The 13,359-nt window shown below is 54.0% G+C and overlaps 4 protein-coding genes across 4 annotated transcripts; 1 reads left to right on the top strand and 3 right to left on the bottom strand.

Annotated features, from left to right (window-relative positions):
* Positions 1-137: 137 nt before the first annotated feature.
* CDEST_13299 (Putative Cellulose-binding domain, fungal, WD40/YVTN repeat-like-containing domain superfamily) lies at positions 138-3,336 on the bottom strand. The gene is made up of 7 exons (XM_062929455.1): positions 3,116-3,336; positions 2,848-3,062; positions 2,716-2,791; positions 2,546-2,666; positions 2,073-2,495; positions 1,780-1,955; positions 138-1,709 (listed from the first exon to the last, which is right to left on the bottom strand). Exons 1-7 carry the CDS (start codon positions 3,221-3,223, stop codon positions 282-284), a joined length of 2,547 nt encoding a protein of 848 aa, XP_062785506.1. The 5' UTR covers positions 3,224-3,336; the 3' UTR covers positions 138-281.
* Positions 3,337-8,853: 5,517 nt separating this feature from the next.
* CDEST_13298 (uncharacterized protein) lies at positions 8,854-9,232 on the bottom strand (the record flags this gene model as incomplete). The annotated part of the gene is made up of 2 exons (XM_062929454.1): positions 8,854-9,033; positions 9,086-9,232. The coding sequence occupies 2 exons, from the start codon at positions 9,230-9,232 to the stop codon at positions 8,854-8,856; spliced, it is 327 nt and encodes a 108-aa protein (XP_062785505.1).
* A 2,104-nt stretch (positions 9,233-11,336) lies between these two features.
* CDEST_13297 (uncharacterized protein) lies at positions 11,337-11,636 on the top strand (the record flags this gene model as incomplete). The annotated part of the gene is made up of 2 exons (XM_062929453.1): positions 11,337-11,524; positions 11,600-11,636. The coding sequence occupies 2 exons, from the start codon at positions 11,337-11,339 to the stop codon at positions 11,634-11,636; spliced, it is 225 nt and encodes a 74-aa protein (XP_062785504.1).
* Positions 11,637-12,524: 888 nt separating this feature from the next.
* On the bottom strand, positions 12,525-13,330 carry CDEST_13296 (uncharacterized protein; the record flags this gene model as incomplete). The annotated part of the gene is made up of 4 exons (XM_062929452.1): positions 12,525-12,770; positions 12,837-12,993; positions 13,149-13,182; positions 13,327-13,330. The coding sequence occupies 4 exons, from the start codon at positions 13,328-13,330 to the stop codon at positions 12,525-12,527; spliced, it is 441 nt and encodes a 146-aa protein (XP_062785503.1).
* Positions 13,331-13,359: the final 29 nt, after the last annotated feature.

Here is a 13,359-nt window from a genome sequence, read left to right as displayed (position 1 = left end):
CTCCGGTACATCAATACCGATTAGAAATATCCGGATGGCTGACCACCGACTGTATCTTCTCATCACGATTGGCCACGAAACAAGGAAAGGGTCATTGAAAAATGATTCGTGGGACATGATCAGCGCGAGTTGGGTTTCCAGGATCAAACTTGTGATTTGGTTGAAACGAGGGTAACTCTGACTACCTGATTTTCTACACACAGAAAGCAGTCATGAAACCCTCTCATCAATATGATTGCAGATTGACTATCATCAACAATCAATCGCTCTCACGATAGTGCTTACACGCACTGAGAGTACCACTCGTTCGCGTACTTGCAGACAAACGGCGGCACGCACTGCGTCGGGCCGTTCCAGTTCGGCCCGCCGGCACACTGCTCAAACTGCTTCGCCAGGTTGGTCGCCGTGGAAGCCGGGGCAGAGCTCGTGGAGGTGCGGACCGCGGAGCTGGAGGAGATGCGGATCGTGGAAGTAGAGGTCACCAGGGTGGTCCTGACCGACGAAGTCGATGAGGTCACAGGGGCCGGCGAGGTGTTGCTGCTGCTGCTGCTGCTGGACGGCCTGCTGGAAGACGTCGGGGCCGTAGAGGTCTGCCCGCCGCCGGAAGAGCCGATGACGCCCGAGGCGTAGAAGGCGCCGCGGCCGTTGGTGCCGACGTACACCAGGTTCTCCTCGTTTCCGGAGCCGGCGAGCTTGGCGCTGTCGATGGCGCCGAAGCTCTGGGTGCCCTGGAGGTCCGTCCAGGACGCGCCGAGGTCGGCGCTGCCGTAGAGCCGTCGGCCCGCGGGGCCGGTGCCGAAGGCGTAGACGTTCCAGTTGGAGCCGGAGCCCTTGCCGAGGGCGACCTTGTTGGTGTTCGTCAGCGTCGTGGAGACCAGGGTGAAGGTGGAGCCGTAGTCGGTGCTGTGGAAGATGCCGACGTTGGTCGAGACCCAGACGTCGCCGGCCTTGACGGGGTGCGCCTCGACGTGACGGATCTCGGAAGCGGAGCCGAGGGATCCCGCGGTGGCAAAGGTCGCGCCGCCGTTGGTGGAGCGGTAGAAGCTGCCGCCTGAGCCGCCGTAGAAGACGGTGTTGTTGCGCTTATCGCTGGCGATGACGGCGCCGGCGGGGATGCTGGCGACGACGGCGAGGGAGCCCTGGTTGGCGCTCCGCTGCACGCCGAGGGTTGCCGTCGACCAGAGGATGATGTCAGCGTCCGCCGAATAAGCCACCGATCCACCGTACTGGGTGGTTCCTGCGGCGTAGTTGATGTACCAGCCACCGCCGCCGTCGGAGCTCACCGCCAGCTGCTGGGTTCCGGCAACATTCCCAATTCTGACTACGTTCGCAGGCTTGTTCCCGGCGTAGTCGACGCCCACGGCGCTTGCCCACATCGGGGTCGTCCAGGTGGTCTGGGGCGAGACGTCGAGGCTGCTGCGCGTCTTGTAGGTGAAGCCGTTGTTATCGTAAGTGGCGGCGAGAAGCTCCGACCCGCCGGGGGCGCTGGCGAGGTCCTGAATGGACATCTCCTCGATGCCGTCTGCCAGGGACTGGATGTTCACCTTGGCTCCCGTGTCCCAGTTGGTCAGGTCTCGGCCGCCGAAGATGGTAAGTCCGGTTCCCCACAGCCAGTGGTTGGAGTCGGTAGGGTCGATCTCGAGGGACTCGATCATCCAACCCAGGTCCTTGGTGTCGACGTCGAGGAAGTTGGTCTTGATCCAGGGCGCCTATGGGGTGTGTCAGTGGCTGAGCTGCTAGCGTTTGCTGTCCACCATAGGAGACTGGTAAACTGCTTACCTTTGGAGAAGTCTGGACGTAGCTCAGGTTCTGGTTGCCGTCGGTGCCCCAGGTCCAGATTGGCTTCCATGTGTTACCAGAGTCGGTCGATCTGAAGAGCTTTGCATCGGGCCACCAGCTGTTCAGGGAGGCAACGATCAGGGTGCCGGGCTTTTGCAAGTCCACACTCAGCCCGCCTGGGTTGCGTTAGCATCTGTTTTCGCAGTTTCTACAAGTCCCTTTTCCACGTAATAGCCACAGGTACTTTGACCTGCTGGGGTAAGGGACATAGCAGGGGTATTCATTGGACTTACCAAAACCGTGGTACAAGTCCGGACCAGGGGCAACAGGGGTGATATCCTTCCAAGTCCCGGCAGCAATGTCGTATCTCCAGACAGCACCAGAAGAGCCATCATAAGGGCCGGTGCCGTCAGAGTAGCTTATGTAGAGAGCCTTTTCGGCCGGCTGAATCCTTCCCTTGTGAGGGAAGTATCGGCCAGGCTGGCCGGCGACAGCAGACCAAGTAGAGCCAGCGTCGTTGGAGACGTAGATAGAAGACGTGGCGTTCTCGGCAACGCCGACGAAAATACGGGACGTGGCACCACCCACGAGAGCAGAGGTAGGGTCGAAGGTGACGAAGTTAAGGCCCTGGATGTCACCGCTGTACTCGTCGCCGGCAGGGCCAGCGCGGAACGTGCCGACGGCGGTGAAGGAGGAGACCTTGGAAAAGCTTGCGCCTGGGTAGGGTCAGAAGACGAAGACTGACTTGGGCGTGGGTTTTTCATACCTCCGTTGGTGCTCTTCCAGAGCCCGTTGCCACTTCGGGCGCCGAAGTAGACGATGTTGGAGTTCTTGGGGTCAACGGCAAGACGCTCCCCATTTCCTCTTCCCGGCATGTTTCCGCCAACCTGGCATGTGTGTTAGCCTGGCGAACCCAGAGGCTTCTGTCATTCCTACCTTAAAAGGGAGGCTTGCGAACTGCCACGTCTGTCCTCGGTCTGAACTGCGTGCAATCTCTCCGTTGTTCGGGTCCCTAACGAGGGTTAGCAGACAGTCCAACAACATCAAGAGGCCCAAGCCTGTTCTCACCAGCTGTTGGTGTAGGTTCCCACCGCGATGAAGACCTTCTTGTCGTCTTGCGGATCCAACGCAAGCGCGTCTACGCCCCATCTCGACCACTTAGAGTCCGAAGCGAACTCGTTGGCGTCGGTCACAGCAGTCCACGAGTCGTCCGCGTTGAGGCGGTAGAGACCGCCGATGTCGGTCCTGGCGTAGGCGACGCCCTTGGTAGTAGGATGGAAAACCTTTCGAACAATAATCAGCTTGAGAATTTTGTAGCGGCCTCTTTGAATCCTACAATGGAAGGCACAAATCCGCCACCAGCACCCGTTTTCACACTCTTCCATGTGAAGGCGGCCTGGATTGGAACCGCGAGGGCTGCCAGAAGGAGGTTGGCGTACTTCATCTTGGGCCGCCGACTGTTATCGAGTCGTCGAAGAAGGGACGCTGAGTGGCCTCTGAGACTATACTCAAGGTGAGATAAGGATCTTTTGAGGATACAGAATAGGAGAAACAAGATCGACGCCGGCGGCTGAAGTCGATACTATAAATGAAAGCCTAGTACATCCAGCCGTTCCTTTAACAGACCCCAGAGAGAACGCGGTGCCACAATGGTGAGAGCGGATAATCGCCTCCTTCCTGTGGGGAAGTCGAGCACATTATCGCGACTCCGCCCCCCGGGAAGAGGACGAGTCAAGACTGCCGCACTCAAATTTCCATCAATCAATCAGGCTCTACGACGCCCTGCCAGATGAGGTCGCGGCAACAAGCTTGCCGACGTGCCGGAGGCACTACGCCCGTTTGTCTCTGAAGGAGGGAATGCTTCCGCTTCGAGGATCAAAGCTGAGTCGAGGATCAAGAAAAGAGAGAGGAGAGAGAGGTTCATCCGCGCACGCAGGTCCCAGGCACCCTGGGGCAGCCAAGGCTGTCTTCATCCGCCGGTTCCAAGATCTTGGAGACCCGAAAAGGAACGCGAATCCTGTCATCCGGGTCATCACATGATGGTTTATAAGAGGAATGGTGGGTGGCGTGGTGTGTGATTACCGGGCATGGCGTGATGTACAACGGTCTGGTTCCTCGGACTCGGGCTCTCCTCTTCGATCACGAGACGCGTGGGACTCGCTGCCGCGTTCCCAAATTGAGGGTTGCTTTCCTATATCCGACGCGAATCGGCAGCGGTGGCAGCATCTAGCGCAACTCTGCAAGGGGACCGCTGTCGGTAGCAGCTCATGCGGGGGACATAGCCGACAGGAACAGCTTCGAGGTTGTATCTTTAAGCTTTGTCCCTGGGTACGTCCATTTCCACTCATATTCTCGGTCCTCCTGTAACTGGCTTCCTCGTTCTTCTCGGTTTTCTCGTCGTCTCCCTTCTGTTCCTTCGATTCGCGTTGTCTGAATGGGACTCAGGGAGCAGCATCAAACGAAGAAAGAAGGCGACGCCCGTCTTTCCGCCCCACGATTCGGATCCCACCGGATCTGAGTCCCCATGAGCTCGCGGGGTGGCATGGGACCAGGCCAGATGCGGGAAGCGGTAGATGGCCGAATCGGGAAGAGGTGGACGGCAGGGTCCGAATCCTCCCTCAGAGCGGGAATGCCGCCGCGGGATTGGTGGATCCGATCGGGATTGATGGTCTGGGGTTCTTCAGTGTAAAGATATGGCCACCCGCGTGGTTCGGGACCTGACGAGGAGAAGACATGTCGAATGACGTGAGAGGAAGTCCAAATTGTATTATTAAAGGGCGGGTGTGGAACAGGCTTCCTGACTCAGTGTCCGTATAAGGCTGGGGTGCTGCGCTCTTGAGGCGACTGTATGGACTCTCGCGGTAACGAATCTTGGCGGAAACTGACTTTTGGCCCATGGCCTAAGCCAAATGCTTGGATTGAGCGACAGACCCCTGAACTCCTGTCCGCTCTTGAGTCAGCTTTTAAAGCTCGCAGGCTTGGAAAAAGACACATGAAAAAACATGAAGTACCTATGGGCCGTAATGGTCTTGTTGTCAACCCCGAAGAGATCCGGCCGGATCATGGAGGAAACCCCGTCATCTTCAGTTGGAGGCGCTCGTGTCAGCAAGCTTAGGTCTTCTTGTTAGTCACAAGGCTACTGCCCCATCAAAGGCGAGGCGTTGCCTACCTTCCCACTTTGAGGTAGCTATCTCATGCGTCAGCGCTCTCCGAGTGACAGTATCTGCAAAGATGAGGGTTGACCATGTGGCCAAGCGCAGCTGAGCAGACGCGTTTTTGCGTTCCTGCCCAGGCTGCCTATGAACGTCGCCTTCCACCCTCACGATAAATCTATACTCAAGGACCCAAACAAGACTCACCAGACTCAATGATAGGTGTCAAACATGCAATCCATACTAGGGCAATGCAAATTTCGGGGCTGTGACGGAGATCGATGAGAAAGAAAGGTCGAGAATCGGAGACCAGACCCTGCCTGCCATCCACGCTTTCCTAGTTCCGCCATTCCTATCTTTGGCCTGGTAGCCATGCCACGGCACCACCCTATAAGGAAGCAGATCCGGTAGGTTCCGAATCGTGGGGCGAGGCGATAGTGGTCTAGTTAGTGTCCACGACCATGAGGAGGCCAGCCCGGCTGGCATCTACAGCTTACCATCCGGCGTCGTTCTCACACAATGTGACGAGGAACGAAAGAGGGCAAGAGTACAGAAGGTAGGAAGAAAACATCGACAGAGAAGGTCCTCTCCTCCCCTGTCCGACTTGGGGAGGAATTGCGCTCGCGGATTTGGCACCTTCCTGACCACAGTCCGCAGATGTGATTGGAAAGTATTTGACACGGAGAGAAACCGATGGAAGTCCCACACCAGGCGCAACTCCCCAGAAGGGGGAGGAAAGGAAGGGGGCATGTTTGCATACCTCAAACGCAACTGATGTTTCAAATCCATGAAATTGGCAGGTCTCTGGGAGGGAGCGAAAGTACCATCTCGCTATGGCTACTTTCAAGAAAGGTATGATCCGGTCATGGGTTGCTTGAAGTCCTGATCTCCCGATGGTGACAGGTGTCCGGGGCGCCAGTCTCCAGATGGTTATATGCAGTTGACCGCTATCGCTGGAACGAATCGAAGAAGCCAGCGTAAACAAGAACACCGCCAAGCAGATTTGAAGTCTACCTCCGCAATTGTACCTGTGTACACATACACCATTCGAAAACACATGCACTGCTCCACGAACACATGCCTCCGCAAGGTACCACTTTACGAAGACCGCCAACGAACACCTTCCCCGAACACCACTCTACAAATACCACTTTGCGAACTCATAATCCTAGATCAAGTGTGCTCAACGAAAAAAAGGCTCGGCAGACTCACTGCTCTACGAAAAACACCAATGCATGAACGCAGCACTTTACAAACACACAAAATTGCACTTCATGCACACCCTGCTTTACCAACACATGGCACGACGAGGAGACCGTTCCGAGAATATACAACAACCAAAATAAGAGAGAACTAACAAAGAAGGCCGCATGAAAATGATCCGGGAGAAGGGGATCCAAGAAAATGGGAAATGGAAAGAGATGGGAAAGGATGGGGAAAAGAGAACGTCACTCACACACGAGCATCAATTCACAGGCTCGCAAGATGGATTGATGGAGCTACGGGAAATAAAGGGGGATGTGAAGGAAACTGGGATGAGCGCGAGGAGACCGGATTGGGCGCAAGGGGAACTAGGAGATGCGGAAAGACTGGAGGGAGCCTGGGCAGGAAGACATTGAAGTTTGAGAGGAGAGGCAGAGGGGGAACATGCTGAAGCGTGTCTTGGACAGCGAGGAAGTCTGGAGGGGAGGGGAAAGGGGCCTGCTGGAAGATTGATTTGGGGTCAAGTCATTCATTGGATCACGATCATATTGACTGCTGTAGACACCATACCATGGTAAGTTGGTTGCCTCCCAAACGAGTACACGAGCTAACGCTGCACAGAAACAGTCAAAACAATGCGGTCAGCAACTTTACAAGACGACCCGAGGCTTCGAATCCACATCCACTGCCCAAGATCATCAAACCGACGGGGTGTTTTGAAGACTCGAAACGCACAAACAATCTCCATCTCGAAAACCCAACACACACTCAGAGGCACGGGTTCGCCGATTCAATAAGTCCAAGAATACCAACAGGCGACGTTGTGGCGTTCGTTTAAAAAGGAAGCTCGCTCCCGCCACACAAACACACCCATTCAACCGGACGTTTTGCTTCCACAGCCGACACGGCAACATACGCAACATCACTCCACTACGCGTCCCCGAGGCGCCAGCGAGGCTATCGTCAACCATACACTTCCCCAGCCACTAGACCAACGGGACACACCACAAAAAACTTGAACGGCACTCACTGTTCGAGTTAAACAAACATTCGTCTTCGCATAGTCGAAAGGCCTCCAGACGCCTATCCGCTTGCGGGAACACTCTACAATCTAGACTGAGACACTCAAGCACCACTGGCAGAAGTCCGGCGTCATCATCGACGCTTCCTGTCACACAAGGCAGCCAGTCTGAATACCAGAACCACGCATAAGTCCATAAGACGCCACATCCTTACAATGCGGCATCCATCATCCACACAATGCAACACTATTCGACACCATCAAACAATACCAAAACACACATCCACACATACCCATTGAACCAAATCGTCCAAAAGCAGGCACCGTATCTTCCCATCCAGATAGAATCAATGTTCATAGACATAGACTAGGCAGTAAACATATTGATGAACCCATGCTCTGCAAACTTTGACCTGTTGTCGTGAATCACCCACCTTCCTGGCCGCGATTGGCTTACGTAGATGATGTCTGGCACTGAAGATAACGATGGCACAAGTGCAGGCTTATTCTTGGATTTCTTCACGCAGATGATTATTTGTAAATGCCAGCCTCACTAGCCTAGTCACGGTCGGTGATGCAATACTTTTTTTCACCGTTTATTCTCAACTTCAGTCCTGGCCCGGCTCTCGTCGTTCTCGTCTGTAGCCTGGCGACTTGGGGATGTTAGCAAAAGATCCCATCTCCGCGGCATACTTTCTTTGATGAGCAATACGTAGGTGAAATATGAATCAGAGGCGTCTATTCCTCTAGAACGGAGATACAGGACGAAAGCAGGGTATTTATACTTGTCTTGAGGGCATATACGTCTTGGACCGAGCTTCAGGACTGACTTGCAGGACTGATCTGCAGACCCCCCCCCTTGTACCTATGATGACACACCCCCTCAGAAACACTGAATGAGTTTCTGGATTCTAGACACAAGACTCCTATCTAGAGGGTCTAAAAGGCTGCTTGGCAGGTGCAGCCAACGGTCAATGGACGGGCCTACAGAGGGCCCAGAGTGAGGGCCACAGAGGACCCAGCCCTCCGTCTAGAGGGCCAAGCAGACAGACTTACCTGCAGTTAACCTATAGCTTCCTAAGCGATTGCTGCTTGGATCTGTGAAGCAAGGGGTCCCCTTCTTTATATTGTTAGACGGCCTATCTAGTTTAAAACCGGGGTTAAGTCCTTGCTTCTCTTTCTAGGGGCCTCTTCCCTTTCCCTCTGCTCTCTTCGAAGTCATGGGCTTTGGCTCTAGCCTTGATCTAGACTTCCTAGCCAGATCTTTCTGACGGCCTGTCAGGCTGAAAGGCTGCTTATAATTCATGCCCCGGAGGGCTCTCATGGAGGGATCCCTCTGGACGCAGCAGACAGACTGGCTACAGGGAAGGCTATGTTAGGGATCCCTTTAGGCGCAGCATAGGGCTGGCTAGAGGGCTAGCGGAATGAAGGATCCCTCCAGGCGCCCTGAAGGGCTGGCTGGGGGGCCTGTTGAAAGAGGTGGTAAGAACGCTCTCTACGCAGCTCAGGCACAATAGAGGGGGAGGAAACAGAGCATGGTTCATAACTGTATTAAGCAATGCGTAGGTGAAATAAGGATCAGAAGCGCCTATTCCTCTAGAATGGAGATTCAGGACGAATGCAGGGTGTTCATACCCATCTTGAGGGCATCTACGTCTTGGACCGAGTCTCAGGACTGACTCGCAGACCCAACCCCCCCTAAAACCCATCATGACACTCTCTTAGCTCCTTCGCTCTCTTGCCGTGCTTCTCTGCTTCGGCTTTCAAGCGGCTGACCTCGGCCTCGAGTCGTTTGACCTTGTCTTCGTCCGTCTCTTCTGTAGCTGGCTGACCTTTGCACTTGTTCGGTTCTTTTCGCTTGTTCGGTTCTTTGCGCTTCTTAGGTTCGCCGTTAGTAGGCAAAACCAGTTTTGTAATCCAATTCACTTACATTGCGGTTGTTGTTGTTACTCCGGCGTCGGTGGACGACGTCGCCACTGCTACCGCTAAGCAAGCCGTTGATGAAGTTCAAAGCTTCTCTCTTTCGGTTGTCGTTGCGGTGACTGCCAAAGGCGTCGAACAGGACTCTTTGGGCCATTTTTCGGTTGTCGACGCGGGGACGCGTCATCTTCGTTTTGTATGGGGACTCGCGACAGAGACTGCGGACGCTGAAGTAATAGATTGTGAAAGCCTTCCAGCGAAACTCTTGGAGCAAAGTTACGCCCTTACGGTAATGATTAGGTGGACCATTCGGCAGGTCCTCCTGACAGACCTCCTGCCCTTTTGTCCTCTTGCCCTCTTGCCCTCCTGCCCTCCTGCTCGTGGCGGCAGCAGCACTCGCAACAACTCAAAAAGAACTGTTTTCCAGTCAATGGCAGTCGTCTCTCTCTTGCTGCACATCGAGGACTTTTCCCACATCTGATGACCAGTAAGCCCTATCGGTTGGTACAAGAACGGCTTCCATTACAATTTACCCGTCGCCGAATACCCGTCCAGAAAGCTTGCGGCCTGAATTCAGTTGCCGTTGGAATCATCACCGTCGGTTGTTGACTTCCTCGGCCTCTTTCATCTGTTTCCAAGCCTCAGTATTAGAACACGTAGCCCTGGCCCTGCCGTCGTCTTTCTTAGTCTTGACCTCAGCATTCGGCTTCTATATTGTCAGTCAGTACGTAAACCCAGGAATCGCAAGTCACACGCTCATATTACTGCTGCTGCTGCTGCCTTCCGGCGGTAGTAGCCAGTGTTGCCACTTTAGCTAAATAAAGACCCGAGAAACGTTCAGAGATGTTTCCTGCTTGACCACTACCGCCTTCGTTGCGGGGAAGACGTCGCGCACGTAGGAATATCTTCCTGCTGCCCCCAGATATCTCTGTCTGTAATCTATGCTTGCCGCTGGTCATCGTCGATTAGAAGGCCTGAGGTCTTTTATCCTGGTCCCTAGGCGGATGACCAGCGTTGTTTTTACTCCATGGTATCTTCCGGCTATGATGGACAATGATACGAAATGTGCTGACGTAATCTCGTAGGGCATCCCTTACCTCAGTGAGGGCAGGAGCTAATGGCCCCTTCAGGTTTCGGGGGAAGTCCCCACTCTTTTGGACAACAGCCGAACATCTATGCTCCACCCGGCGCCGGGACAGCTCCGGTCATCTCCTAATATGACAATCCTAAGCAGCAGAAACTGGAGACTGCTTTGTAAGAATAAGACAAACTTCACTAATAATACTTATCTGCGCTATATAGCTTGAGCTGAGGTCTACATTTCTATTAAAACTAGGATATAAGATGTTAGTTTTAGCTAAGCAGGACTGGAAGTCTGATCCTAGACAACCTGTGTCAATGACGGATGCTGAACAAGATCATCGATACCTTCAAGAGTCGTTCCTTCCTTTAGTATTTGAGTTACCGTATTTGGCTAGCTCTAGGGCTGCAGTAGGGCCGCCGCCTGGCTGCCTTTCGTCTACTCAATCTCAGACCTTTCTCTTCTTCTTCTTCTTCTTCTTCTTCGTGCCCATCGTTGTAGTTGAATTTTATTTTCGAAAGAGTCTCGCCTTCGAATTTTTTTCCAATCAAATACGCATACGCACACGCATACACACGCATACACACACAGACACACACATAGACACACATACAGACACACACACACACAGTAAGTAACAGTTCTCTCTCTCTGTTTATCGACCTTCCTTCCTCCCCTCAAGGACCTGTAATGTTCTCTACTGTCTTTCCAGTTTCTCGTCAGCGTTTTTGATGGTTCAGATGCTGACTTAGGAACCATGAAGATGCCCCGCAGCAACAGCAGCAACAACAACAGCGCCCGTGCGGCGCAGGGCCTCTGGGCAATGGCCAGCGCCATTGGCGGCAACGGCGGTGGCGGTCGTGGCGGCGGCGGGGCCAGTCGTCGCAACAACAACCGCCAGAGAGCGGCAGATAGTTTTTTGGACGCCGTGTTTGGCGGTCGTGGTGGCGGAGGCAACCGCCGTCACAGCACCACCACCACCACCACCACCACCAACAACAACAACAGCAGCAGCAGCAGCAGCAGCAGCAACAGCCGCAATGGAAAGGTAAAACCCCATTTCCTGCCTGCAACAATCCTCACTCAACCTACTGACAAACAACTTTAGAAGCGGAAAGCAGAAAACGAGTCTGAGGATGACGAGGGTCGAGCCAAGCGCCTCAGGGCCGAGGCGGACACCATGGCCAAGAAGGCGGAGGAGATGGCGGCCAAGGCCGCGAAGGCAACTGCCTTCGTGAACGCCAAGGCCTACTTGTTGAATTATGTCAGCAAGATGGCCGAAGGCCATCAAAAAGAGCTGTTGAAGGAGGCCCTTCGGGGTTTGGATCTCTGGGGAGAGATCCCCGCCCTCCAGCCCGCCAAGGACCAGTAAGCACTTACTCAGTTTTTCATCCTACTTTATCCACTTCATCACACTGACTTTTCTTTCTTTCCTACCTACAGGCAGATGACGGAGGAGACCGCCGGTCCCAAGGCCTAGCTTTTCTTTTCTTCTTCTCTCCTCCTTTTTTTCTTCTTTTGTTTTTTCCCGCTCTTTTTCTCTTTTTCTGTGGGTTACGACTCGCGTTTGAAAATGCTTGACGAACGGAATGTCTTGGTTTTGGGGGTAATATGGTACAATGCGTCGAAGAACAACGCAAGGGCTGTACATTACAAGACAGTGAAGGATGAATGCATTCAATTGCAAGCATACGGTTTCGTTCTCTATGGTTCCCTCGCCGATAATGACCAAATGAATCCCCTCTTTTAGATGTTTTGTATTGGATCTTGGCCTGCTACTTGCGGGTTTCTGATTCGAACGTGCGCATCACCGACGTTCGAAAATGTTCAATGTGTTCTTCTGTCCCCTCATTGAGGCGTGGCTGCCGGCTAGACACTGTCGTGGATTGGGCTTACCGATTCATGACAGTGTTTCGGCCGATGCCGTCCCTTGACGGAGCATGGTTTCGGAGCTTGAGGACCTTGGGGGTTGCTCGCTCCAATCGGCTACTCAGGATGATGCCTTGACGGTTTGGTTGTGGATGAGGTAAATGCCCTCGTTGATCAGCCAAGTAGTCAAGGGAAACTTGGGGATTGAAAGAGGGGGGGGTACGGCACTGGATGCAGCGATGCTAACAACAACACAAACACACACACACACACACACACATAGCGACATTTTCGAGCGACACAAGACACGATGCGCGAGCTCTGGAGGATTCGACACACGAGCGATTCGACATACGAGCTCAAGCGATTCGGTCCGCGGACACCGTACAGTGAGTCAGCAGACGGTCATATTGGCACACACTGGTTGCCCGCCCCCCCCTCTTTGAGCCTTTCCCATCCTTAACTGGTCCTGGGCGGGGAGCAGGGCGGGGATCTCTCCTCAGAGATTCAAACCCTGAAGGGCCTCTTTGAACTCTTCCTTCTCCTGACTCTCGGCCATGTTGCCGACTTTCGCCAGCAAGAAAGCCTTGCCGTTCATGAAGGCAATTGCCTTCGCGGTCTCGGCCGCTTTGGCTGCGACATTCTTCTGGGCCTCCTCGGCCTCCTTGGTTACGACCTCTAGCTCGGCCCGGAGGCGCTTCACGCGGGCCTCGTCGTCTTCGGCCTCGTCCTCGGCCTTGCGTTTCTGGGATTGTTGTTAGTACCGTAGTCTCTGTAGAAAGGGGCCCTTTCAGAGGGCACATAGACTTACGTTGTTTCGATTGTGGTAGGTGAAGGCCTCCTTGAACTCATCTTTGCCATCGACCAAGGCCTCAGCCTTCTTGATTTCGTCCAGCCTGGCCTCAGCGTCGGACTCGATACGATTTGATGCGCGCCTCGTCGTCCTTGGTATCCTCCCTGGTCTAACTCTTCTACGATCGTTGTTAGTCCTACAACTGAGCTCGGAAGAGAACAAATAGACTTACGGTGCTGCGATTGCAGCGATTGTTGCCAACACCGCCCAAGACACTAGACAGAAGTTTCAGGGCCATTCTCCAGCTCATGTTCTTGTGGTCGTGGGGACCGTAGTCTTGACTGCCAAGGTGGCCAGCGTAGGTCTGCGGGTGCGAGGCATTGTGATTGTCTATTTCGTCTGGCTTGTTCGCGTGTGCAGATCCAGGGCTGGCGAAAATGAAGAAGAGAGGGAGGTGGTTAGACTGGTGGGGCGCTTTGGTTCAAAGGAAGGAGCTCCTGCCACAGACCCATAATGACTTCCACTTTCATCGATGCGCGAC

Source organism: Colletotrichum destructivum, chromosome 9, assembly GCF_034447905.1.
Source record: "Colletotrichum destructivum chromosome 9, complete sequence".
Lineage (NCBI taxonomy): Eukaryota > Fungi > Ascomycota > Sordariomycetes > Glomerellales > Glomerellaceae > Colletotrichum > Colletotrichum destructivum.
Note: the sequence above shows the minus strand (reverse complement) of the source record. Positions and strands in the feature narration are given on the sequence as shown.

Coding starts and splice junctions, on each gene's coding strand:
- CDEST_13299 (XM_062929455.1), bottom strand. CDS start 3,223: ATGAAGTACGCCAACCTCCTTCTGGCAGCCCTCGCGGTTCCAATCCAG. Junction 2,496..2,545: donor CTGGAAGAGCACCAACGGAG/GTATGAAAAACC, acceptor GACCCTACCCAG/GCGCAAGCTTTTCCAAGGTC. Junction 1,956..2,072: donor GGACTTGTACCACGGTTTTG/GTAAGTCCAATG, acceptor AACGCAACCCAG/GCGGGCTGAGTGTGGACTTG.